At 41.3% G+C, this 26315-nt stretch overlaps 1 protein-coding gene across 10 annotated transcripts in view; it reads left to right on the forward strand.

The window, feature by feature from the left end:
• Positions 1–26315, forward strand: part of ZMYND8 (zinc finger MYND-type containing 8) — a 165524-nt gene that overhangs the window by 109818 nt on the left and 29391 nt on the right. For 9 of the 10 annotated variants that reach the window (XM_089769693.1, XM_089769695.1, XM_075901562.2 and 6 more), the window contains 8 exons: positions 3184–3276; positions 4321–4408; positions 5002–5057; positions 6975–7052; positions 7984–8099; positions 9577–10055; positions 21053–21193; positions 24264–24416. In XM_089769693.1, the coding sequence (XP_089625819.1) occupies positions 3184–3276; positions 4321–4408; positions 5002–5057; positions 6975–7052; positions 7984–8099; positions 9577–10055; positions 21053–21193; positions 24264–24416 (1204 nt within the window). The remainder of the gene's footprint in view (positions 1–3183; positions 3277–4320; positions 4409–5001; positions 5058–6974; positions 7053–7983; positions 8100–9576; positions 10056–21052; positions 21194–24263; positions 24417–26315) is intronic. The other variant, XM_089769699.1, reaches the window with a different exon arrangement.

The following is a 26315-nucleotide window of genomic DNA, read 5'->3' on the forward strand; positions in this document are numbered from 1 at the left end:
CTGCACCCTAGCCCCCTCCCTAGGTCACAACCCCCTCTTGCCTACGGCCACAACCCAAACCCCTGCACCCTAGTTCCCTAACCCAGGTCACAACTGCCTCCTTCACCCAAACTCCCTCCCAGACCCCACACCCCCTCCTGCACCCCAATGCCTTACTGCTAGCCCCAACCTCTTCTGCACCCAACCTCCATTCCAGACCCCACACCACCTCCATTAATATGGACGAGTGCAGCTCTTGACCACTTTTCAAATTCTTGGAGTGGCCTCCCATAAAAAATTATTTCCCACCCCTGGCTTATTGTATATTTGATCTTAAGCTAGTTAGTGGTCAATATATTTGTAGCTATTAATAGAAAACAATAATGTAATTTATTATGGTGATGCATAATTTGTTGGTATGTATATAAAAAGGTTCAGAGAATAGCAACAGAAATTATTAGAGGTTTGGAACAGGTCCATATGAAGAGAGAGTAAAAAGACTTGTACTTTTCAGCTTACAAAAGTGAAGAGTAAGGGAGGAATATGATGGAGGTCTGTAAAATCTTGACTGGTGTAAAAAAAGTGAATAAGGAAAAGTTATTTACTTATTCCCACAGTATAAGAACTTGGGGTCACCAAATGAAATTAGTAGGCAGCAAGTTTAAAACAAAAGCAAGTTTTTCTTCATTCAGTGCACAGTCAGCCTGTGGAACTAATTGACAGAGGATGTGGTGAAGACCAGAACTTTAACACGGTTCAAAAAAGAGCTAGATAGATTCATAGAAGTTAGGTCCCTCAATGGCTATTAGCCAGGATGGGTAGGAATGGTGTCCCTAGCCTCTGTTTTTCTGGGTGACCAGAGAGGGATCACATGATGATTACCGGTTGTGTTCCCTCCCTTTGGGGCATCTGGTGTTGTACATTGTCAGCAAACAGGATACTGGGCTAGATGGATATTTAGTCTGACCCAGTATGGCTGTTCTTATGTTATAAATTTCCTGATATCAGTGTTAACACATCTTTGTATGATAATGTTGTTCTTCTGCTTAATTATTTATTATAGTCTTTGATATTCACAGTAAAGTCTGAATGATCAAAAACTTCACGCTATGTGTAAGGCTTAGGGCCCCATTTTATAGATTATTTTACAGATGGAGAAACTGAGACTCAGAGTACTCAAGTGACTGTCCCCTTGTCACCCAGAAGTCTATAATAGAACTGGATATAGAACCTAGATCTCATGAGTTTCAGTTAAGTTCAGCAATCCTACTGTCCCACTGTTACTTTGAGATTTAGTAATAAATTGAAGAATTAGCATAGCCACTTAACAATGTTTAGAGTAGATAGATATATTGAAACAAGAAAATAGACTTCAATGCTTTCCCACTCAAGATAGGTGACAGAGAAATTTTCTTGGTGTATTCAGGGGCTAAGCCAGCGTTTCTCAAACTGGGGGTCATGACCCCTGAGGAGGTCATGAGGTTATTACTTGGGGGTCATGAGCTGTCAGCCTCCACTCCAAACACCACTTCACCTCCAGCATTTATAATAGAGTTAAATATTAAGTGTTTTTAATTTATAAAGGGGTGGCACTCAAACGCTTGATATGAGAAAAAGGGACTAGGACTTTTCAGCTTGGGAAAGAGGAAACTAAGGGGGGATATCATAGATATCTATAAAATCATGAGTGCTGTGGAGAAAGTGAATAATGAAAAGTTATTTACTTGTTCCCATAATAGAACTAGTGGCCACCAAATGAAATTAATGGGCAGCAGGTTTAAAACAAATAAAAGGAAGTTCTTCTTCATACAGCACATAGTCAATCTGCAGAACTCCTTGCCTGAGGAGGTTGTGAAGGTTAGGACTATAACAGGGTTTAAAAGAGAACTAGATAAATTCATGGAGGTTAAGTCCATTAATGGCTATTAGCCAGGATGGGTAAGGAGTGTGTCCCTAGCTTCTGTTTGTCAGAGGGTAGAGATGGATGGCAGGAGAGAGATGGCTTGATCATTACCTGTTCGATTCACTCCCTCTGGGACACCTGGCATTGGTCACTGTGAGTAGACAGGATACTGGGCTGGATGTACCTTTGGTCTGATTCAGTATGGCCATTCTTATGTTGGTTCCCAGGTTCAAATTTGAGAATCACTGGCCTGAGCCATCAATTTCTATACCATTAAAGAATTTTTTTTTTAAAGCAGCGAAATTAAGTCCTTGAGTGTTTCTCCAGTACTAGAGGGAGGGAATCCTTTCTAGCCATTCAGTTGTGGCATTGCAGCTCAGTGGCTACAACTGTATCCACTTGTATTGGTTTCGTTCGCAACTTTTCTTTACATGTGCAATATGAATTTAGAATTTAATGTAGTCTCTACAGAGGGCATGGTTTCATGCTGTCTTGCACGTGTTCAGTTAAACCAGCGGATCAATTGTGTGATCATGCATATATATTTGCTTAAAATTGTTTTATGAGTTTAGCTTGATCCTGTAAATTTACAGAACAAGTTGAGATGGGAGGGGTGGTGGGTATGGAGCAGAAAGTGATTCTGGGTCGGGCCAGGGAATGATTTAGACATTGACAGAACTCAGAGCAGCTTTAGGGTTGTGCTTGGCTGCCTTTCGCTCCAAAGACCTACACTTAACAGCCAGAGAATACCAAACTTCTAGGGTGTTCTAGCCATGCCCCCTATTTTGTACTGTGCCAGCAGTATACCACTTACTGATGGAATCCTCTAAAGACTGGTTTAAAATTAGGGATGTCCACGTGTAGGCAACTACATGATTAACTGATAAGCTTGGTCTTATTTGTTAATCCTGTTGATGACATGCATTACGCCACCCTTGCTGCTTCTGATAGAGGCAACAAGCGGGGTGGGAGGCAGGAGCCAGTGCCCATGAGGAGCCAGCTATAAGTCCCACCAGCACCAGATCCGCCTGCCCTCCTCCCCACTCCCATGCTGCTGCCTCTGAAAGAGCGGTTAGTAGTGCAGCAGGACAACACTGATCTGGGTTTGGCAAATTCTCTGGTTTGACACTGGTCATGTACTAAGCATGCCAGACTAGACAGGTTCAATCTGTCATTTCAAAAACGGATGTTTGTTCAGACCTTCCAGTTGGAAGTAGGTTTAAAATGGGAATTAATAAATGTTGTGCTGGTGAAGTTGTTTGGTATTGGTAATGTGGTTTGCTTGGTTTTTATTTCAACAGACAGAGCCATTTCAAAAGCCAGTTTCACTGGATCAGCACCCAGATTATGCAGAATATATCTTTCATCCAATGGACCTTTGTACATTAGAAAAGGTTGGTTTACAGCTAGGTGAATAAGCTTTACTTTAAAGCTAAGTTACTTTAGTTGGGATTTTTGTATACTATTTATATGTATTTTGGTAATGACTTGTGTTAATACGTGTTCCTAAAATCAGTTTAATACCATTTTACTATCTAATTAATCCTCTTTCCCTTACCGGGACATAGTCACGTTTATGGGTAAATTTGAAAATATTCATGCATGGTCTTTACTGTACCTGAGCTCATCTTATTCTCAGGGGTGAAAGAAGATTGCTAAGGAAAATCATTTATGTCCCCCTGATTCTCAGCCAGTTGGGTCCATCATAAGTAAAAGTTTCTGAAGGTTAGCTTTAATTTATGCCACAGAGGTGAGATTTCTCAAGGTTTTTATACCAGTGTATAATTGAACATGGCAGAGCTTGCTTCACCATGGCCTTTCTTCACCATAACACCTTCCCTCTCCCTCCTGCTGAGAGTGGGATGAAGTGATTTTCTAGCTCAGAGAGTGGTCAACCTTCCTCCAGTGATTTCCTGCTGGCAGATATTTCCCCCTGCATATGGTGAATTCTTTAGCACATATCTCTCTCTGCTTTAATTGCACTTTATACCATGGTTGACCAGGGAATTTGAATCACTCTATTGTATTAAGTGTGCTGTAACATGGCCCCTATCTTTTAAAATTCTCTTGATTCATTAATCCAGTAATTGCAGGTAATACAAAGTGAAAATGGGGGAGTAGAGGAAAACAGAGACTGAATTTTCTGCATACCATATGCACATCGTGCCCCGGAATCATCCTTTTATTTTATTTTTTTTTAATTTGAAAGAATTACTGAATGCCTCTTTATATTTTTAATGTAATTTTGGAGCAGGTAAAAATTACATGGGGTAATTCTGAAAATAGTTCTTGCATATGTAACAACCACATGATTAATTGTCTGGTCTATCATTTATTAATTAGGTGGTTGGTAGGAAACATAGTTAAAATAAGGGGCTATTCTTTACTTTGGGATATGATTCTGCTTCCTGAAATACTTCTGATGTTGTTCTTTGCAGAATGTTAAAAAGAAAATGTATGGTTGCACTGAAGCATTTTTGGCTGATGCCAAATGGATTTTGCACAATTGCATTATTTACAATGGGGGTAAGTGTGTGGTTGCTTCCACGAAACTAAAAGTATAAAAAGGACTGTAGTAGTAGAGCAGTTTCTAGATTCATAGTTGGTGAACACTGAAAACATCTACCTATTAACAAATCATATGCCTAAATAAATAGACATTTTTTTAAAACTGGTATATATGCAAACATAGGAGCAAATATTGTCTGTACTCATTATCTCGCCACACCTTAAAAAACAGTCCCAACTTAAAATGTGGTGTTCAGTGGCATGAAGAATGTGGAGTTCTTTGTATGATGTTTATTTGAGGAAACTTTGTATTTCATGTATAAGTTAAAAGAAGCTCATCATCAGTATAGTTGCACTATTAATTAACAGCCTCCATGCAAATGCTGGCACAGATAATAGAGAATTCCAAATGTAAATATGATTCTGAGGGATTCCCCTCAGAATCCCCTTCAATGCAGTCTGCCTGCAGAGGGGAGAGGGGGAGTGTTGAGAGAGATTTTCACATAAATATTACCATGTTATGCATGAATTTAAGCAGAAAATGTAAATTTCAATCTGTTTTTAGCACAACAGTCATTTTAGTTGATCCTCTTTCCTTTTAATCCCTTTAGGAAATCACAAATTGACACAGACAGCAAAAGTCATAATCAAAATCTGTGAACATGAGGTACGTGTTCCCCAGTTAACTTATTTTTTCTGGCTGTATAAATCAAGATATGAAGGACGTTTTCATATATTCATGTGTGAAATATAAAAAGTTTTACTTGATCATAGCTTCAGTCTTTTAAAATATAAATTTGCTGTATTCTTTCTTGCACTGAGATATGGTTTGCATGATGTTGTATGCAGGGCAGTGCTCAAATTTCTTCTGTTAGAATATTTACAATACATGAATCAAGCTTTTCTGGGTGTCATAGAAAATAGACAGCAAAATAGAATGCATGTGGCTCCTGCATTAAATAAACATTTGAAGTCAGAGGCACAGATTTTCAGAATGTCTGTGTTTTTGTGTAGTTCTGTTTAGGGATGTTAAATATTGGTTAATTGAATAGTCAAGAATTCTTATCGGTTAGTCGACTATTCTGTAGTCCCGGGGGGCGGAGCCAGCAGCCAGTATGCTCCAGCCTCACTCCTGAGGAGCCCCCTGCCACTCTGCGCTGCTGTCTCTGTATCAGAGGTAGCTGTGCAAAGTGCCAATTGGGAGCTGGTCCGTGAGGGGAGCCAGTTTAAAACCCAACTCCCTTTGCAGACTGGCTGCATCTGATAGAGATAGTAGTGTGGGGTGGCAGCAGCCCCTGTCTAGGTTGAGTCTGCACTCCCGCACCTGCTGCAAGCCAGTACTGAGCCGGACTGCCTGCCCACCTGGCTCCTAATACACTTTAAATGCAAAGCCACATCAGAGGTAGGTCCCAGACCCATTTCTAGCCAGGACTGCTGGCCAGCCTGCTAAAAAATATACTGGCAAGTAGTGGGGAGAATGCATGTAGTCTGTAGCATTAACCTATAAGCTTTTGCTTATTGGTTAATCGACTCTACTATTACATCTCTAGTTCAGTTACTATGACTGATACAAAGGCATGGTAAGTGACTAGTAAGATGTGTATGGTCAATTGCAGTTGCGTTAGTGTAGTGGCAGTTCTGAAAGTTTAGGCCTGAGTATTTATTTGGCTCTAGAAAGTTAAAACTGACTGTTGTAAACAAAATTTGAAGCATATCAGTTGCTGCATACTGACTAGTGATCTGACCATTTGTATGTTTTAACTCAATGATTTCTATATCTCTTGGTCATCCCATCAGTACTGCTAATTCTTACAGAAAAGTTCTGAAAATTTGATGATTCTGAATAACACCGTTTAAGTGCATGGTAATTCTCCATTTGTTTATTAAAATACCCTTTCACATGGGGAATATAAGGTTTTATATCTGATTATAAATTAAATGTCCTCTCTTTCTCAAACTAAGATTTGAGAAATGGATGACAGGAGAGGGATCACATGATGATTACTTGTGTTCCCTCCCTCTGGGGCATCCAATATTGGCCACTGTTGGCAGACAGTATACTGGGCTAGATGGACCTTTGGTTTGACCCAGTATGGCCATTCTTATTTGATTTCTGTCACTGGGACTCAAGACGGTGAAAAAGGATAATCTGAAGAGTGATCTATGATACAACAATATATTTTATCAACTATAGAGTATACCTATAATCGGTAGGGAAGTATTATATTTTACTTTAACAGTTACTTCGTTTTTTCATAGTTTTAGTTTTAAAAGAAGTAAATGGAGCTAAATCATGCTGCTAGATCTGTCCTGAATAATATCACATCAGAATCCTGCAGTGTATCTTTCACATTTAAAATGTTCTATATGGTGTTGCCTACAACCACATATGGGGAAGAGCAAGTGTTTCTCAAAGCCATGTTATAATAACTCGGCAAAAAGTATAATGATCTCCAGAGTGATTAGTGACTGCAGATTTTCTTCCTAATGATAACAGGATCTTTGGCAGAATATACTAATAATGTTTTAATCAAAGTTTTGATTGTTTTTAATTCTGCACTAGCTGCTCACTTTCTTGTTGCAGATGAATGAAATCGAAGTGTGTCCGGAATGTTATTTAGCTGCTTGCCAAAAACGAGATAACTGGTTTTGTGAGCCTTGTGTAAGTCAAAGATTTTTGTAGTTTAACACTTTCCTTAAAAAAAAAAAAAGTGTTACCATATTTACACACATTTAATATTATTTATTGTGCCCCTTGTTTTAAATCTGTGAGTGGTTTCGGATCTGGGTCTTCATAGTGGGCCCAAATGTTCTGGGAAATAAAAACAGAAGTTAGGAATTATAGTAAATGTACCTTCTTAATTTGTCCTTATCCTTGGGTCATCTGTGCTTATATGTAGCGCTTGGAAGAAGAGTAAGATGTTTAATATACAAATGTGCATTTCTGCACACATAGGTTGGAAAATGTAGCTTGCACATATTTTCATTATTACATTTTTAATATCACACCAGGTATGCATAACCTAAACAAAACTTCTCAAGCAGAAACCTAAAGAGCCTGACCTTTCAAGCCTTTTGCATGCAGTATTCTCTTGATTTCAGGGGAAATGAGAGAGTTTGCAAGACCATAGTCATACTTAGAGTACAACAATCAGTTAGGACAGAGGAAGGAAAAAAGAAAGTTATCAGCATATCCATTTTGAGTGTGTTCAAAGAATTTACACTTAGTTATTTTGATGAGTTTACTGTGTTTTCTCATAAATACATGTTATATTTTGTTGACATTTTAGATTTTAAAAATTATAATTATTAATTGTAAACACTACTTTCTAATTGTTGGGAAATACATAAACCTAAATGCTGTGTCATAATGTACAGTTTGCAGAATAGTGATTAATTCATGGAAATAATCATTGAGTAATAAGCTCTTGCAGACAGTGATTGTATCTTCCTTCTTGTTTGGAAAGTGCCTTGTGCATTATGTGCTTTGTTGCAATCTAAATAACAAATACAGCAAAATACTCTGTCAGAAATTGAGAAATAACATATTGCAATATTTTCTCATTGTGTGCTGTGCATCTTCCTCTGTCTAGAGCAATCCTCACCCTTTGGTCTGGGCTAAACTCAAAGGCTTTCCATTCTGGCCTGCTAAAGCACTGAGAGATAAAGATGGACAAGTCGATGCCCGTTTCTTTGGCCAACACGACAGGTGGGAATGGAATTCACTCAAAAGACATGTGAATTGGCTGTACTTTCTAAATTGTTGTGATAAATCTCCACTGTTAGACGTTTACACTATCTTGTCTTTGAATATTTCATGGTAATACCCTGAATATTCTCTGATGTATTTATCTATCTCATCTGTCTAAAGGTTTTTAAAATAACATTTTATCACATTAAAATGAGCAGATGTCTTTCAGATGTATTTTCTTAGTAAGTTAAGATGATGATTTTGTATGGCTGAAAAATCATGGATATTAGAAATGAAAAAAGGACTTTTAGTGGTCATTTCCATTTTCTGGCCAATGTAAAAATAAATACATCATTTTGAATGAAAAACACAAGTTGTAAAGTGTAGTATCCTCATTTGAAATGTGAGTTTGCTACAGAGGGCGTTTGATTAATTCATTTCATTTGTTAAAGCTCTATTAGATAGAAGATACAGTGCTACCCATGTTAATGGTTAACCAGTAAGCCTCATCCTTAGTGGGTGAGGCTTACTGATTACAGTTAACAGGTGGGTGCTGGAGAAACCTTGCACAGCATGCTGTGGGCAGAGGGTGCTCCAGTCTAGCTGTGGTGGAGGGACTCTCTTCCCCCATCTAATTTGATTAACCAGTTAAACTTAATGTTTGACCGGTTAACGAATTAAATGTGATTTTACATCTCTACCGCTATTAATGGCTTTAGCAAGAATTGAAAATATGAATCTATAGGGCTGTATGAGGCCATGCATTTATGAAGTCTCTATCACTGTGAAATAATTAAATTAGAGCCTTGTGGGCCCTTACTCCATTTTAAATGCAGAGCCGCAGCGGGGGCAGCTCCCAGGGCTGCTGCGGCTCTTCCTCCTGCCCACTTCCCCTCTTCCCCCTGCATCATCTTTTATTACAGAGGCAGCAAGGTGAGGGGGGTACAGGAGAGGAGGGGAAGTAGTTGAGTAGTGAGTCACTCCCCGATTAGCGTAAGCTGATTGGGTAGTCAGCTACTCAAGTAGTCACTTATATCCCTACTACATAGTATGCATACAGTTTTGCATTATAGGGAATGTTTATGCCACAAGTGCTAAACAGACTTTTTTAAACACACACTGTGATAGGCTTTTCTACTTTGTCCCTAACCCCAGCCAGCCCAGATTTGAATTGTTTAGGGGAACTTTTTACAGACTTAACTAAATTTTCTAGGTGAGGTATCATTTCACTGATTATGTTTCTGAGTATGTATATATAAAAAAAGATTAGCGATAATCTAAAAGACAAACTATTTACCAAAAAACCCTACTAACTATGCAAGATTAAAGTAAGGTCATTCAACATTTTTCAGTAGAGGCATTCATTGTATATTTTTCTTGGGATATTATGATATTAAACTAAATTAAACTGTGTTAAATTCCACATGGCTTAACTGATATTTTAATGGAATTTAATGTTCTATCTTTCTTTTTTATTTTACTGTTTTGTTTATAGGGCCTGGGTTCCAATAAATAATTGCTACCTCATGTCTAAAGAAATTCCTTTTTCTGTGAAAAAGACTAAAAGCATCTTCAACAGTGCAATGCAAGAGATGGAGGTTTATGTTGATAATATTCGTAGAAAGTTTGGAGTATTTAATTACGCACCTTTCCGGACACCATATACTCCCAACAACCAATACCAAATGTTGTTAGACCCTGCAAACCCAGCAGCTGGAACTGCAAAGACAGACAAACAAGAAAAAATCAAACTGAACTTCGACATGACAGCATCACCCAAGATTCTAATGAGCAAATCTATGCTGAGCAACACTGGTCGAAGGATTTCCTTAACAGATATGCCACGGTCACCAATGAGTACCAACTCTTCAGTTCACACCGGATCTGATGTTGAACAGGATGCAGAAAAAAAAGCAACCTCCAGTCATTGTAGTGCAAGTGAAGAGTCCATGGACTTCATTGACAAGAGTTCAGGTAAAAAGCTGGGGAAAGAGAGATGCTCTATTTAGTTAAAACATTTTTTATTAAATGTAATTTAAAAAGACAAGCTTTTTCATCTGACAGTTTACAAGGAAGTTGTAGAGGAAGGAAGCAGTTTAATTTCATCCGTCAAAAGGAGCAGAAAACAAGTATAATTAAACTGCATCAAAGAACATTTAATTTAAATAGCAGAAAATTTTTGCATCTGTCAAAATAAGAGTTTATGCAGTCGGCATCACAGGAGATTTTCAACTTGAGAGTTGATAGTCAATTCTTAGGACAAGTGTAAGAATAATAAGGTTTGTACTACTGTGTGCTTAATTCACTATTACATTGCTCCCTTGAAGTTAATGGAGCAATGTACACTGGCTTTACCAGTGTAAAGCCCTACAGTGTTAGAACGCAGACTGGATAAGGGGAAATGTGGTCTAGTGGTTAAATCTTGGGACTAGGGGTTAGCAGAACTTTATTCTGTTCTCAGCTGTGCCACAAAGTTGAGCAAATCACTTAGCCTGGATTTTTTTCTTCCATAAAGTAAGGAATTTCATATTTACCTTACAGAAGAGTTATGAGTGTAAAGTTATTAGTGATCCTTGGAAAAATATTTCTGTAACTAGGGGATGAGGAAGAAGTTAGATACGGTCCCCTTCAATCCTACTGAGTCTGCCGTTCAGTCACAACCATAGGATATGACTTTTTTTCTATTTTTCTTATATTCTGTTATCTATTTTTCTTATATACTGTGTCAAATGTTGCTCCCTTTAAACACAGAGCTTAAACAACCATTCACGTTTTTCAGTCAAAAGGTCTGTTGACATTTCTGAATTTCTCTGTAGAGAGTTTTATTTTGGATTGACATTTGAGAATTCCGTTTTCTTCTAAATAACGTATACAGAAGCTGTAAAAAGTCTTTCTTAAATCAGTTTCTATGTTGTCAGAGAGACTAGCTTTTTCATTGTCTGTATGATTGCACCAATAATATATGCCTTTCTGAATCTCTTATTGGTTAGTGTTGAACTCTAGTGAAACATCTGCAAAAGCACTTCATGATCAAGAAGAAGCTTCTGTTTAGCTGCCTTTTGCTTTAGAGAGCAGGGTTGCTAATAGCAGAATCAATACTTGATACTCATTGATAGAGTTTTCATCATCTTGTAAATTGTCATTCTCATTTGAATTTCCTTAGTGTAAGGAATTGTAATTCAAGTTCTATTTTTTTCTCTTTATTTGGAAAAAAATCAACTTTGGTCTCAGGATGTGATCTAATTTCACTGTTTGGGAAATATTTCTTGTCATGGAGAAACATTCGTTTGTATTTTACAATAATTTTTTTTAAAATTGAGGAATATTTTGGATCTTCTTGCCAGTGGTGCTACTGTTCAGGTAACATTGAGTCTCAGTCCTGCTTCCATTGATCTAGCGGGAGTAGGCCATTTATGTGCAACTCTGCAAGTTAGAGATACAGTGTCAGAAACAGTAAGACCATTTCCAACCTTATTTAATTACTTCAAGAGGAAACTTCTAATTATTGAACAAAATGTTTACTATATAAACTTTTCACTGGTATTCTGTGCTCTTCCTGTAGAATCAGCAGAATCAAAACACTCAAAAACATAAACAGAACTCCTGGGTTTTTTTTAATTCATTGATGTTGCATAACTCCATTTGAACACTTGGATGTCTTCAGATATGATTGAAGAAGTTGGAGAAGGTCAAGAGAAGAGCAACAAAAATGATTAAAGCTTTACAAAGGAGCTTGTCAAGTCCAGTGGTGGTTGTCTCATCCATCAGGGAGGTTTTGGAGGAGGACATCAATCTCTTCTCCATACCCGACATATTTTGGCACAAAACCTCATTAAATTGACGGCATAGTCCCATCTGCATCATCCTCAAGAGACGGCACCGGTGCAGGCTGTACCAGCAGCACTGTGCATAGTACCTGCACTGGCAACAACCATGGCAGCACCTGTGGCACCCACATCAATGGCACCGGATCCTGCAACTTTTACAGTGTGGTGGCAGTGCTTGCCCCAGTCCGCCACTGGGAAAAGTCACTGGCCACGCAGTGCCAGTTGCCAGAACCAACATGTCCTGCACTACCTTGATCTGCCTCTCAATGCTCCTCAGACTCGAGGGAGTCTTCAGTCTCTAGAGCAGCTATAGCTCTCACTCCTTGTACTGTTTCTGGCGCTGCTCTGAGCACTGTGGCTTCTGGGATCCATCAGCATCAATTATCTCTTGACCACCACAGTGGCAGGGGACCAGTCCGTGGCCCTTTTGCATCCTTTTGGCTTACCATCAGACTCAGGCAGGGTGCGAGAGCTACTTTGGTGGCCTCAGTGCCTTGTGACACACCTGTAACTTCAGAATCACATACCACCCCAGCATCTCTGTGTGAGTGGCAGACATGAGACTAATTCCAGTGATCACAGGACCTCTATCTGTACCCCAAGCAGTGCACACACATAGCGTGTAAACACTCATCCAGAGACCTAGAGTTGAGCTTGAAGGAGCTGAAGGACCAATAAGACCCAATACCCAGGGAGTCATTTTCCTCATCTCTGAATGAGGTAGGATTCCTCCACTTTCTTGCTGGTCATGGACATGAAGGGCCATCAGGACTTCCTTCATAGAGTGGCACACAACTTAAACCTACAGGCCAAGAAGGTTGAGGAAGCAAACCCAATGGTTGACATCCTCTCACCTGAGGGACCCTCTAGAGTGGTCTTGCTGCTCATCAAAATGATTAGTAACACCATGAAGGTGCTATGGCAGTCTCCATCATTGAAGGGGTGGAGAAGAGATATTTGTGCCCCAAGGGGGCTATGAACATCTGTTCGCCTATCTTCAACCAGAGACGCTCATGGTGGATATAACCAACCACAAGGAGTGCCAGGGTCAGCCAGGGTCATCTCCAAAATCTAAGGAAGCCAAGAAACCAGACCTATTTGGCTGCAGGGTCTACTCCATGTGGGTGACTTCAGATATACATATTGAGCCAGCAGGTGCAGTGCAGCTGCTGTGTGTTTAATATGTGGAGTGCCTTCTCTAAATTTCAGGAGCTGCTCCCAGCTGACTCCTAAAAGGAGTTTGGTGCACTGCTGAGAAGAGCAGGATCGTTTCCGGGAGCACCCTCTAAGCAGTTCTTGGCTCTGCAGATTCCAGAGCCCACACTATGGCCACCAGCACTGTGATGCACTGCAATGCATGGCGACAATTGTCTGTCATCCCACGAGAGGTCCAGCATACAACGCAAGACCTATCCTTTGACTGTGCAGAACTGTTTGTGGCAAATACAGACTCTTGCTTACACAGCTTGAAGGATTTCAAGGGCTACACTCAAGTCTGTGGGGATTCACACACCTGTACCCAAGAGAAGTCCCAGTTTTAATTCCCAGCGCACATCCTGGTTTTATGCTGGCCCATCCAGAAAGGATACCAGTAGGCATAGAGGGAGGAATGGCCATGGGCAGGGCTCCACAAAATTGACACAGGGCTCAGATTCCAATTTTTGAAGGTGATCCCAAGGATGAAGCACCAGTCACTTTCCTTGATTCTTACCCATTCGTGAACCAACTACCCTGATTCTACTATGCCTGGACCCAGATTTCTTCTAGTCATTGGGTTCTGAGCACAGTAGAATTGGGATACTATGCAATTGTGCCCTCCCATTATCCCAACTCCTTCCTCATCCTTCCTCAGGAACCCTTCTAGTACTACAGGAGGTATAATCACTCCCCACTCTAGAGGAGTTTCTTCATGAGTTTTGTGAGGTAGGAGTTTTTACTCCTAGTACTTCCTTATTCCCATGGCTGAAGGTGGGATGCACCAGATTCTAGACCTCCGAGACCTCAGTTACTTCATAAAAGAGGATGAGATTCCAGATGGGCTCCCTGGCTTCCATCATTCCTGGCCCTCGACATGAAAGATACATACTTTCATATATCCATCATTCCAGGCCACCAAAAGTGTCTCTGCATTGTGGTAGGGAACAAGACCTAACAATTCAGTGTACTCCTTTAGCCTCTCAATAACCCTCCGGGTATTAACAAAATGCATGGAGATGGCAGCCTGTCTGCACAAACAGGTGCAGGTGTTTATGTACCTGGATAATTGGCTCATCAAGGCCAACTCATGAGAACAGGCTAAGGACCATGTGACCCTGCCACACCATATTCTTGAGTCTTATTTCCAGTGTACCTAAATCCACTTTGATGCTTACACAAAGAATAGAATTTGCAGGCACCCTCGGATTCCGCAATGGCCAGAGCCTCCTTTCCTTACGCCTGGTACCAGGTCCTAAAAGGCATCATCGAAACCCTCTGCCATGTCCCGAACAGCACAGAATTGCATGAGACTCAACACATGGTGACATGCACATATGTAGTCAAGCATGCCAGGCTGTTCCTCAGACCCCTCTAGATATAGTGCAGGTGCACAAGCTTAGCCATGATTCACTGGATACTGTTGTGACTCTTCTTCTAACCATTCTCTAATAGTTGTGCAGGAGTTCCCTTTCCCAAATCACAACCCACAATGGCGCTGATTACCACTGCCATAGTATAGGTTGGGGGCAAACCTGAATGAGATGAGCATGTAAGGCCTGTGATCACATGTGGAACTAGCCCTATACATCAATGTGCAAGAATTCAGGGCAGTTCGGCTAGTGTGCCAAACCTTCAGAAGCCATATACAGGGCACCTACATAGCAGTACTCATGGAAAACACATTAGAGATGTTATATGTCAGGGGTGGGGAACCGAAGTCCCAAGAGCTGGATGCAGCCCCCAGCTTGCCTGGATCCAGCCCCCTAAGCTCAGGGCTCCCCCCATGGCACTCTAGCCCATCCCCTGCCACTCCTCTGTGCACTCCAGCACCGTAATCTAGAAGCCTGGGCCCCAGGCTTTGGTGTACAAGGGGAATGTCGGGAGTGTCTTTCTGCTCAGTTAGGAGCCATGTCAGTGAGAGTTTCTTTGTGCTTGCTTCTCACTTGTGTGTGGCCCCGACAGATTTTTCTGTGGGTTAGTGGCACCCAACTGACCCACAAGCAAAAAAGGTTCCCTGCCCCTGTTTATATAAAACAAAGCAGGTGGTGCTCCTCTCCCCTGTGCTGAGAAGCCGTAGAGCTCTGGGAATTTTGCATCGCCAACTCAATACAGCTTCAAGCCTCATACCTCCTGGGACTGCAGAACAGCCTGGGACATGTCCTTTCCCTATTGGCTGAGAGAGACTCACTGCTCTGTCCTCAGCAGGGAGCTGCTGCTGTTGCTGAGGGAGAAGCGTCCGTTCCCCATCAGGCAGCTATGTGCATGAGTCCTGAGCTCCTTGCTGGGGGAAGAGAGGGGTTCATTAGGCAGCTCCTGGGCTGTCCTGCTGCGCAGCTTAGAAGGAAAACTGCCTGAGTCCCCTTCCTTTGGCTACATTTTTTCCTTATTCCATGTGAGAAACATTAATTTGTGTAATATTTACCACATCCTTAAATTTTGTTGCTGCACTCTTGAAAATGCAAGTTTTGATTAATATTTAAATAACTTGTTTCTGTGATTTTAAAAAATTCAGGTAATCTACTTGAAGGCCCTAGCATAGGAATGGTCCTATTTGAATGCCCTTAGATGGATCTCACCCTTCGCATGGATATTTGATGTAATAGAGCGACAAGGATAAAATAATTTGGAAATGTATCTGAAATATTAATTGTGTGCCTAATAAAGGTCATACATAAAAAACTAATTCAATAAACATTAACACAAAAATGAACATACATTCTCTCCCAGTTTACTGCCTTTTAGGAATATATATATATATATATATATATATTTGTTAAGGAAGAGCTATGAACTACATCCTTATTAATTATAGACCCATGGGGTTGAAAGAGACCTCAGAATGTCATCGAGTCCAACCCCCTGCTAAAAGCAGGACCAAACCCAACTAAATCATCCCAGCCAGGACTTTGTCAAGCCAGGACTTAAAAACCTCTAATGATAGAGATTCCACTACCTGTCTAGTTAACCCATTCCAGTGCTTCACCACTAATATTAAATAGTGAGACTAAGTGGTGCAATTTCAAAGCATTAAAGCAGAGATTTAAGCAGTTAACTCATTAAGAACACTGAGTATCATAGGAAATCTATATTTTAGAGAGTATGTGTCTCTGTCCATCTGTGAGTCCATTTGTTCAAAAACTTGTCCTAACCAGGATTGGGCAAAATGCCTGGGCAAAATATGGTCTGTGGGCCGGATCCAGCCTGACAAGCTGCCAGATCCGGCCCATGGGAGCCTCAGCCAGCCCATGGGAGCCTCAGCCGGCTCCCTGCCTGCCCTGTCCCCACTCAGAAAAGCCAGCTGTGGGGCCATGTGTTCGTCTCTGAACATTGAGAGCCTGGAGGGAGGGCAGAGAGACTTCTCACATTACCCACACCCCAGTAGCTCTCATTGGCTGGTTTGCTGTTTGCTGGACAGGCAGCATATGAAGTGCTCTGCCCTCCTCTCCTCCCCACTCAGGGCTCACCGCATTCAGTTCAAAGCAGTACGCATAGCCCCTGCAGCTGATCTGAGCATGTATAGGGGCATGGAAGGCAGGTATCCTAACCAAGGAACCTGCTGAGCTGCTGGATGAGAGCCATTCAGGTAAGGTCTCCCAACCAGCGCCTGCCTCTTCCCCCAATCCTCTGCCCCCCCATCTGCATTCCTACCCCATGTAACCCAAACCTTCTGCACCCCCATACATCTTCCCAGACACTGCACCCCCTCCTACACCTCTCCTCAGGTCAAAAACCACCTCCCAGATCGTGCACACCAATCCACTATCTCTGGCCACAACCCAAATCCCTGCACCTCCTCCTGCACTTCTGCCCAGATTACAACCTCCTCCCAGACCCTGCATCCCTCCTTTGCTTCTACCCCAGATCCCCTCTTCCTCCCAGACTCTGCACTCCCTTTTCCTACATCCCTTCCCCAGGCCAGAATCCTCCTGCACCCATACCCCGTCCCAAGCCCTGCACCCAATCCCGTCCTAGGTCACAACTCAGACCCCTGGACCCCTACCCTCAGTCACAGTCCCCTCCCAGACTCTGAACCCCAGTCTCTTGCTTCAAGTCACAATCCCCTCTTTCACCCAAAGTCCCTCCCAGAGTCTATATCCCAGTCGCTTCCCCCAAGCTTCCTTCTGCACCCAACCTCCATCTCAGACCTTGCACCTCCTCCATTAATAAAATGGAAGAGTGTGGCCCTTGACCACTTACCAAATTCTTGGAGTGTCCCCCCCCCATCAAAAATTCTTACCCGCCCCTGTCCTAAATAAGAGATAGGACCACCACGTTTGATATGTAACTTCCTCTTATCACTTAAAGCAAGGTCAGGGTTTGATTGTGCCAGGACAATGGGGTGTGCCTGGAAATCAATTGTTTCTCATAAATGGAAAGGGACGGTCTGGCAGGAGGGGGTTATACTGCAGAATGATCATGGAGCAGTAAGGGGGCAGAGATGGAGTACCAGACACCAATAACCCCATTGGCCCATCAGGGGCTAGGGGTGGAGACATGGACAGCTATGTTATATATATTTCAGAGAGTCCATGTCTGTGTGTCTGTCCCCCAGCCTGTAATATTTGCCATATCCTTAAATTTTGTTGCTGCAGCCCAGAACAATTATTTAAATGAAGAAAAACAACTTATTTGAGTTAAGGACCTGAGCAATGCTGGGTAAATCTTCTAGTCTACTCTATAGATGGGAGAATTTGTCTGTCTGTGCATCTGTCTTTCTGTCTGGCTGTTTAAGATCTCCACCCAAATAGTAAGAAGTAGGCAGTGGTGGAAAAAGTACCCAAAAAGCCTCTTGAGTAAAAGTACTGTTACTTTGAAATAAATGTAACTCAGTAAATGTCAAAGGATCCTTCTGGAAAATGACTTGAGTAAAAGTACAAAAGTATCACATCTGAATTGTACTTAAGTATCCAGAAGTAAGAAGTAGCTGTGTAAGTTATTGTATCATCATCATCAACAACCACCATGGGTTCAACGCCCATTCGTGTCTGATGCCTCCCTCACTATTTCCTTCCATCTTTCCCTGTGCGGTGTGGAGTGGCTTAGTTTCTGTAGACAAGCTCCACACCAATCTACTGTATCATCTCCCCATTCTTTGTGGAGTCTGCCTTTCCTATTCAGACCATAAGTTATTGTAGGACACCAGTTATTTCTCTCTCTCTCTCTCTCTCTCTCTCTGTGCGTGTGCGTGACTGTGACCGTGACTGTGACCAACCACATCCTTTAGTCTTCTCTTTTCCATGCTGAAAAGTCTTGTTAATCTCTCCCTCATGGATGCTGTTTCTTATAATTTCTGTTGCCCTTTGTGTACCTTTTTCAAATCCAATACATCTTTTTGTAGATGGGGTCACCAGCTCTGCATACAGTATTCAAGATCGGCAAGGAGTCCTGTGGCACCTTATGGATGCTGTTTCTTATAATTTCTGTTGCCCTTTGTGTACCTTTTTCAAATCCAATACATCTTTTTGTAGATGGGGTCACCAGCTCTGCATACAGTATTCAAGATCGGCAAGGAGTCCTGTGGCACCTTATAGACTTAACTGAAGTGTAGGAGCATAAGCTTTCATGGGCAAAGACCCACTTCGTCGGATGCATGTGACGAAGTGGGTCTTTGCCCACGAAAGCTTATGCTCCTACACTTTAGTTAGTCTATAAGATGCCACAGGACTCCTCGCCGCTTTTGCAGATTCAGACTAACACCCCTCTGATCGTATTCAAGATGTGGGCATAACATGACTTTATATACAGGCAATATGATATTTTCTGTCTTATCTATTCCTTTCCTAATGAGTCCCAATATTCTGTTAGCTTTTTAATTTTTAGATTGCACTGCGCATTGAACCAGGTGTTTTCAGGGAAGTATCCACAATGATTCCAAGAGCTCTTTCTGAGTGGTTTTTATTTTAGATCTCATCATTTTTGTGTGCATAGTTAGGATTATACTTTTCCATGTGCAATTCTTTTCACTTAGTAGATGGAATTTAGTGTTGATATCGTGTTGCCCAATTACCTAGTTTTGTGAGATCCCTTTGTAACACTTTGCAGTCAGCTTTGGACTTAACTATTTTGAGTAATTTTGTAGTAACTGCAAATTTTGCCACCTCACTATTTACCCCCTTTTCAAGAACATTTAAAAGTTTAACAGTACTGGTCCAAATGCAAATCCCAGCAGTACAACATTCATTGCAACTCTTCCTCCTCACCCCACCAGCTTTTAAGTACCTGGCAATGTTTTCATGATAATCTAAGGATCCCTTAATTACTTGAATGCCCAGTCTTTTGTTGTTCTTAATCACCTGCTTTTTTTTATATCAAACTCCCTGCCCCAAAGGCAAAGCTGCAAGTGCTCAAACTCTATTGCAGGTAAGAGCTGCCTTTGAAGCCCAGGCATGCAGCTTTAAGCAAACCTCAAGTATGAAATCCAGGGATTCAAACTTGGTACCTAGCCACCCATAAATGGCACCCATGCTCACGTGGCTGTGTATTAGCAAATCAGAATGCTGGCTTGCACAAGTATCAGTGGGGTAATGAAAGTAGTGAGTAACTATGCTTCCAGAAATTGTACCATATTTTTTAAAAAAAAAAAAACTACTTGAGTAAAAGTCAGAGTATCACAAAAATAAATTACTTGAGTAATTTCAGTACAAATACTGAAAAAATGTGCTTGAGTAGTGTAATGCAGTATTTCTACTTAGTTTCTTTCCACCTCTGGAGCTAGGACTACCAAATTTGGTGTGCAGCTTCCTCTTATCGTAACTTAAATGAAGATAAGGTTGTGGTTGTGCCAGGAAAACAGGATAAATCTGGAATGGGATTGTTTCTCATAAACCCATACAGAAAAGAGATGGACCCACCGGACAGTTGAAAGGGGCTGTATGGGAGCGCTATCCTCCCCTGGCCGAGACTACCCCAATTTCCCCGCCCCCCCCCCCCCCACACACCCATCCCCAGATGCCCTTTATAGAGGACTGGAAAGCAGGGGCTGCAGACCTTCCCCCCCTTCCGTTTGTACTGGTATGAATAAAACAATACAGAAAAGAGACAGAATTACTAGGTAGATGGGGCACTCTCTCCCCCCAAATCTAGGACTGCCCTCGCCCCAGGCCTATCTCCTAGGAGCCCTTTAGGGTGGGCAGGGGTTTGGGGCTGAAGCTCCCCCTCCTACCCACAATTTGTATGGGGATGTTGCTGGCAGTTCCCTTTCATCAGGGGGCCAGAGGAAAGTGCACAGTTTGCTGCATTTCTCACTCTCTCTGGGGAGCAAAGGGTGAACCTGGTCCTGGTCCTGCCCCAGCGACAGAATGTGTACCTCCTCCCCTGGCTGTGCCTACTGGAGCTGCAGTGGCCATTGAGAGACACTTTTCACCTGGTTCCAAGTTGCTGTGGTGAGAGAGGGCTGGGGTACCTCTCTCCCCTGGGCAGCCTGCATACTGACCCCCTCATCCTCACCCACACCCCAGAGCAATGATTTGCATGAAGGAAAACAATCCTTAATTGAGTTAAGGATCAAAGCAATGCTGGGTAAATCTTCTTGTATCCTATATATGCTTCCTTTCTTACTTCCAAAAGGTGGTGGTTTTTGAAACATTTAATTCACAGATAGATTAAAGCCTCTCAAAGAGATATATGGGAATGTCTTGTTTCTTTGAGGTAGTACTGATGCAGTACTGCTGTGCTTTTAATTCACTTTTAATACTCCTAGAGCCTGGAATAGGCTAGCATCTAAATAAAGCAGATGCTAATTCAGTTAAAGATCTTTTAATATCTAAAATATACTAAATTAAAGGGTTGTAGTTGCTTTAATAAAAGTGTAACTTGCACTGAAAGCTATTAAAACTCTCCCTGTCTCTACTGTTGGTAGTTGAAATAAAAAGCCATTTTACTACCCTTTGCTTTATTCTGGCTCATTTTGTTTTTAAATATTTCTTTACCAATTCTGTACTTTTTCAGCTTCTCCAGCACCAACAAGGACCGGCCAAGCAGGGAGCTTATCAGGCAGCCCAAAACCTTTCTCTCCTCAAGCCTCAACACCCATTGCTGCTAAGCAAGAAAGATCTTCCACTCCAGGAAGCATTCTGAACCTTAACCTTGGTTAGTTATAACTTTTGAAAGTTTAATACTGTTATATTAATGTAAATTATAGTGGCATGGATGTGAAAGAGTAGCAAATTGCATGCATATATGTGGTTTTAAATGAACATAGTACTGAATCACTGGTGTCACTATTGTTTAATCAGCAAAGCTGTGCCGTATTGTTTGTAATATTGAAATGAAAGATACAGTTGTTTTAAAAACTTTTTTTGTAGTGATGAAAGGTAATAAGTTAATACTGAGCTGGACTCTCAGAAGGCTTAAATCAGCCCTTTTTAGTATGGATGTCAGCATATAGTCGAATACGATTAACCAATAAGCCTGGGCTTATCAGTAAATCTTGATGGCTACACACATTTTCCCGTCATGGACTGGCTTCCCCTGCCACCCCACACTCCTGCCTCTGATATACAGGCAGCAGTACAGGTTGGCAGGGGGCTCTCCGGAAGTGGGGGCAGGAGCTCACAGTGCTACTGGCCCCACCTCCGGGGACTATCAAGTAGTTGTGTAACTGCTAAGATTTCATATGGTTACGCAACTATTCAATTACCTGATATCTAACATACCTATTTGTGAGTGCCAAAGCTGTCAATGCTGAACATCTCTTCTGCCTAATTTTTATTGCCCACTTCTGGGTTAAAGACTGTGTAGGGAGTTTTAAATTAAATGATTGGCTTTCTGTAGTTCTTGTTGATAAACAGGTGGAATTTAAAATCTGACATCTTGTTTTCTGATTGACATTTTAACATAGTTGTCTGCATTTTTTTTTAGCTAGAACATCAATTATCTCTTCAGAGATAGGAAAATGTACCTTTGTTAAAATGTCAGTTTTGTCAAGAGTGAATACAATGGATGGACTTTTGTACAGAGTGAATTTGATTTAAAATAAATTGATTTAAATTATGATTTAAATCATTAGTCAGGAAGATTTGATGTAATCATGGTTTTCCACATAGAAGTGCATTCTTATTGGTTGTCATAACCTTAACACACATTCTTCACAACTCAGATAGATGAAGGTTTCATTTTTAGAAGGTACACACTACATTTTTTAACAGTGATTTATTTTGAATATGTTTCAGATTAGTTTTACAGCTATATCAGAAAAGGAATGATTGTTTGGTTATTTCATTTACCAAAGGCAATTGAAGCAGATATTTATGGAAGTCATTGGAAGGTGAACTATTTCTAATTCAACAGATTACTCATTAATATTTGGAGAATTTTCTTGCTATGCTGTATTAGGTGGAGAACATCACCAGAAAGACATTTAAATTGTTTTATTTCACTAAAGCAATAAGGTTATGTATTCTGGCCTTTTTTCTTCAACAGCAAACATATAATATTTTAACAAAACAAGCATATGAATGTTTGAATTTTGCTAAACATTCAAGTTTTTTTTAAATCAAGTTTGTTAAAATTGTTTTTAACTAAAATAGCTAAATGAAATATTTTTAAGCGAAAATTAAATTTACTGTGTCAGCCAAGTCAGAATGAGAAACTGAACTTTCAGAAATTTTGCACTTTCAGAGGGAGGTAAGGGATTGACTCTGTGTACACTCATTTGCTGAGGAACAATAGAATTAAGGTCTGCTATTTCTCACTTTTAATATTTATTTATTTAAAAACATTTTTGTTGTCAACAGACATGTTAGCTCTAGAGACACAAATCCACAGTTTGAGAACTGCAAAACTAAAAATTTCTCATGGTTTCTTTTAGACTAAGCAGTAACTCCCATTGGGTAGATAGAAAGATTAATTTAAATCTAAAGTGCTCCTCAGGACCTTCTGGCAAGGTGGTCACTAGCTTAAACCTCCACCTAAATTCTCACAAAGGTGAGAGTGACTGGTTTTGGTCCCCTTTTACAAATTCACTATTCCTAATACTATAAATTATATACTGCGTATCATCCAGTTAGCTTCTGGTGTGCACTGAAGCAAATTAAAATCTCAAATCACTTTTTAAATAGTGTCAGATCAATGCAATGATCTCCTAATGATTCCCTTGGAAAGTTAATAGGTTACTTATGTCATTTAGACTCTTACATCACTTTTGAAAGTGTGACAAGTATTTCACATAGAAAATTCCCAAGAATTGAATTTGTGTTATGGGTTGTACCTGCTAGCCTGGAAATGACCTAAGGATTGAAAAACTCAAATCCAGGTTCTATTTTAAGCTAGTGCAGACCAGAGCGGTAACACAAAATCACCTGGCTAACCCCTAATATGTGCATTTTAAATGTTAAATTTGAGACTTTGTGCATGTTTGAGTCATCATTTCAATTTTGTTTTTATTTAGATTTTGATCTTCTGTGATCTTCTATTCCAAATAATGCCTTTGAGATATATTTATAAATACAAGAGATATACAAAGTAGCTGAACTTCTTTCTCCCCACCCTCCGACATCATTTGCTTATCATGTAACCAATACAATTTAATATACACACACCCTTCATCTCATTTTTAGAGACAGAAATCCTATTGTCCTCTCCTCACTAGTGACCTGCAAGCATACAGACTTTGCAGGGTGCTTAAGAACAGTGACTCATGATGTCTTATTCATGCTTTGCTTTCCAGTATAGCACAGCATATTAGGAAGAGCTAATGAAACAAAAGAGACATTGATAATGAGTATATTTTAGCTCAGGTTTGCCATCTAATACATATTCTTTGCTATAGAAATTCCTGCACACTGTAGAATGTGAGAGTGTGTGGGCAAGCTGAGATTTTTCCAGGTTTCATGGGTATGTTCTACACTGACTAGGGTTAAGCCTATGTCTATAGAATAACAATCCTTATTTCCATTTTTCCTCCCCTTTTCTTATCTGCTGGGTTTAAAAGAAAAGTCAGCAAGATTTGTATTTTCCAATTCTTGATCCCGACAGATATCACAGGATTATTTTATGAAAAAACTGTTAAAAATTCTCTGAGAGTTGTTTAGATATGCAGACTAATTACAAAAGACCATGAATATATTTCATTTTGTCTGCATTTTCATTTCAGTCTAAAATTAAGTGATTTCCTGCACTCCTTAAAGTATATTTCTTAATTAAGGAATTATTTTTATAGATCGCAGCAAAGCTGAGATGGATCTGAAAGAACTGAGTGAATCAGTCCAGCAGCAGTCCACACCTGTGCCACTAATTTCGCCAAAACGACAGATTCGCAGCAGGTTCCAGCTTAATCTTGACAAGACAATAGAGAGTTGTAAAGCACAGTTAGGTATGCCTATGTCCAGTGTCCATTAAGTAATGGGAGCATAAAACCTAAACTTAACAAAATCAACTCTTAAATCAAAGTTTCTTTTTATAAACTTGAAAAGTATTTGTCCATGTTGTACATAAAACCTCAAGCCCCTCATATCTAAAAACATAAAATCAGATGATATTTGAATACTAAAGGGAATAAAGTTTGAATGTGTTCTGCTGGAACAATCTAACATATAATGGAACTTGCTGTTACAATTCTCTCTGAAAAACTTTCATATTTCAACCTATGTTGTTTGCACCTTTCTGATGTAGATGAGTGTATTTATTTTTTGGGGTCTTATTTTTGCTTGTAGCATGAAAAAAATGAATAACTGTGGCTAGTTTTCTACCTAGTACTAACAAATACTACCTAGTATTAACAAATCCGCTTACACATGGTAGGAGTGGTGATACTATTAAATATTTATATCACCTTTTAGCTTTGTATGGGCACTTCATAGTGATTTAAAAATCAGACCACCTCTTCTTGTAAAATCGTCATGTCTAATATCCTGATTTGGCACACGTTTTATGTAATTTTAGTTCTTCTTTGAGTGATTGCTCATGTGCATTCCAGTTAGGTGTGTGCATGCAGCGTGCACGCGTCGTCAGAAATTTTTCCCTCAGCAGTATCAGTCGGGCCAGCAGGGAGCCCTCTGGAGTGGCGCTGGTATATTGGCCAATATTTACCCCTGTTGGCTCTCCACCCACTCAGTTCCTTCTTACCGCCGTGAAGGTCGTTGGAACAATCCTCAGCTCTTCACTGAAATCGTTATCTTCAGCGTTGTTTCTCTCCTTTCAATTATTCCCCAGCTAAGTAGCTGTGAATTTAAGTCAAAGAATCTTTTTGGATACTTTTTGTTTGTTTGTTCCCCGCCGCAGCGCTCTGTGCGCCCATGGCAGGACATGCCCAGTCTGCAAGGCTTTAAGCCCTGCAAAAAGTGTCATAGGCCTATGCCCTGTGGTGATCTTCATTCAGCGTGCTTAAAGTGTTTGAGGGAGGCTCATTCACAAAAGCCTGCAAGATTTGTAAGGCCTTCAAACCCCATACCAAGCACGAGAGGGACTCGTGCCTCAAGATCCTGTTAATGGAGGCAGCTCTCAGGCTGGCACCGGTGTCGGACCTGGCACCAGCCTCTCAAAGCGCACTGGTGGCGGTGCGGAACAGTTCTGCGCACCACACCTCTCCGGCACTGCAGAGACCCTGGCACCGGTCCCAGTCTCCGGCACCTCAGAAAAAGAGGAGGCCTAACGGGGGCCAGTCCCTGTTGGGACATGCGCCCTCCAGCGGCACACACGGCGCTGCTGCCGAGTCTGGGCCTTCCAGGACTTTCCTTCCAACACAGGGAGATCAGTTTCCTGAAGGACTTCCCTGAGCCCTCCACGCCAGAGGCTTTAGAGGCAGCGAGGGTCCTGATTGACTCTTTCCCCCTCCCACTCCGACCTCCTCCAGGCAGCATGGGGCGAGTTGGCACTGGCCTCCTTTCAGGGCATCTGAGGGTCTGGCAGAAGAGGATAGAGATCCCTACCCCTCCCGGCACCGGTGGCGCGCACGTGGCACTGACCATCAAGATGCCCTCACTTATGGTGCCACCCCAGGACATGGTACCGGACTCGGCGTGGCACCACCGTTTGGCATCGCTACCGGTTCAGGGTCCCCCAGCACCTACCCCCATGTGGGATGCCTGCACACCATACCACTGCCTCTGCCTTGGCACCACGGAAAGCCAGAATCCATGGCCAAACATGCACCCGCTTCGTCAGCACCCGCGTCAGCTCCACCTTGGTCCACCTCAGAGCACTTGTCTGACTCTGAGACGGAATCCACCTGGTCCTCAAGGGGCTCCCGGTCCCATTCTCGGCATCGCTCCCA

The sequence above is a fragment of the Pelodiscus sinensis genome, chromosome 17, assembly GCF_052426305.1.
Source record: "Pelodiscus sinensis isolate ZL-2025 chromosome 17, ASM5242630v1, whole genome shotgun sequence".
Taxonomy (NCBI): Eukaryota; Metazoa; Chordata; order Testudines; family Trionychidae; genus Pelodiscus; species Pelodiscus sinensis.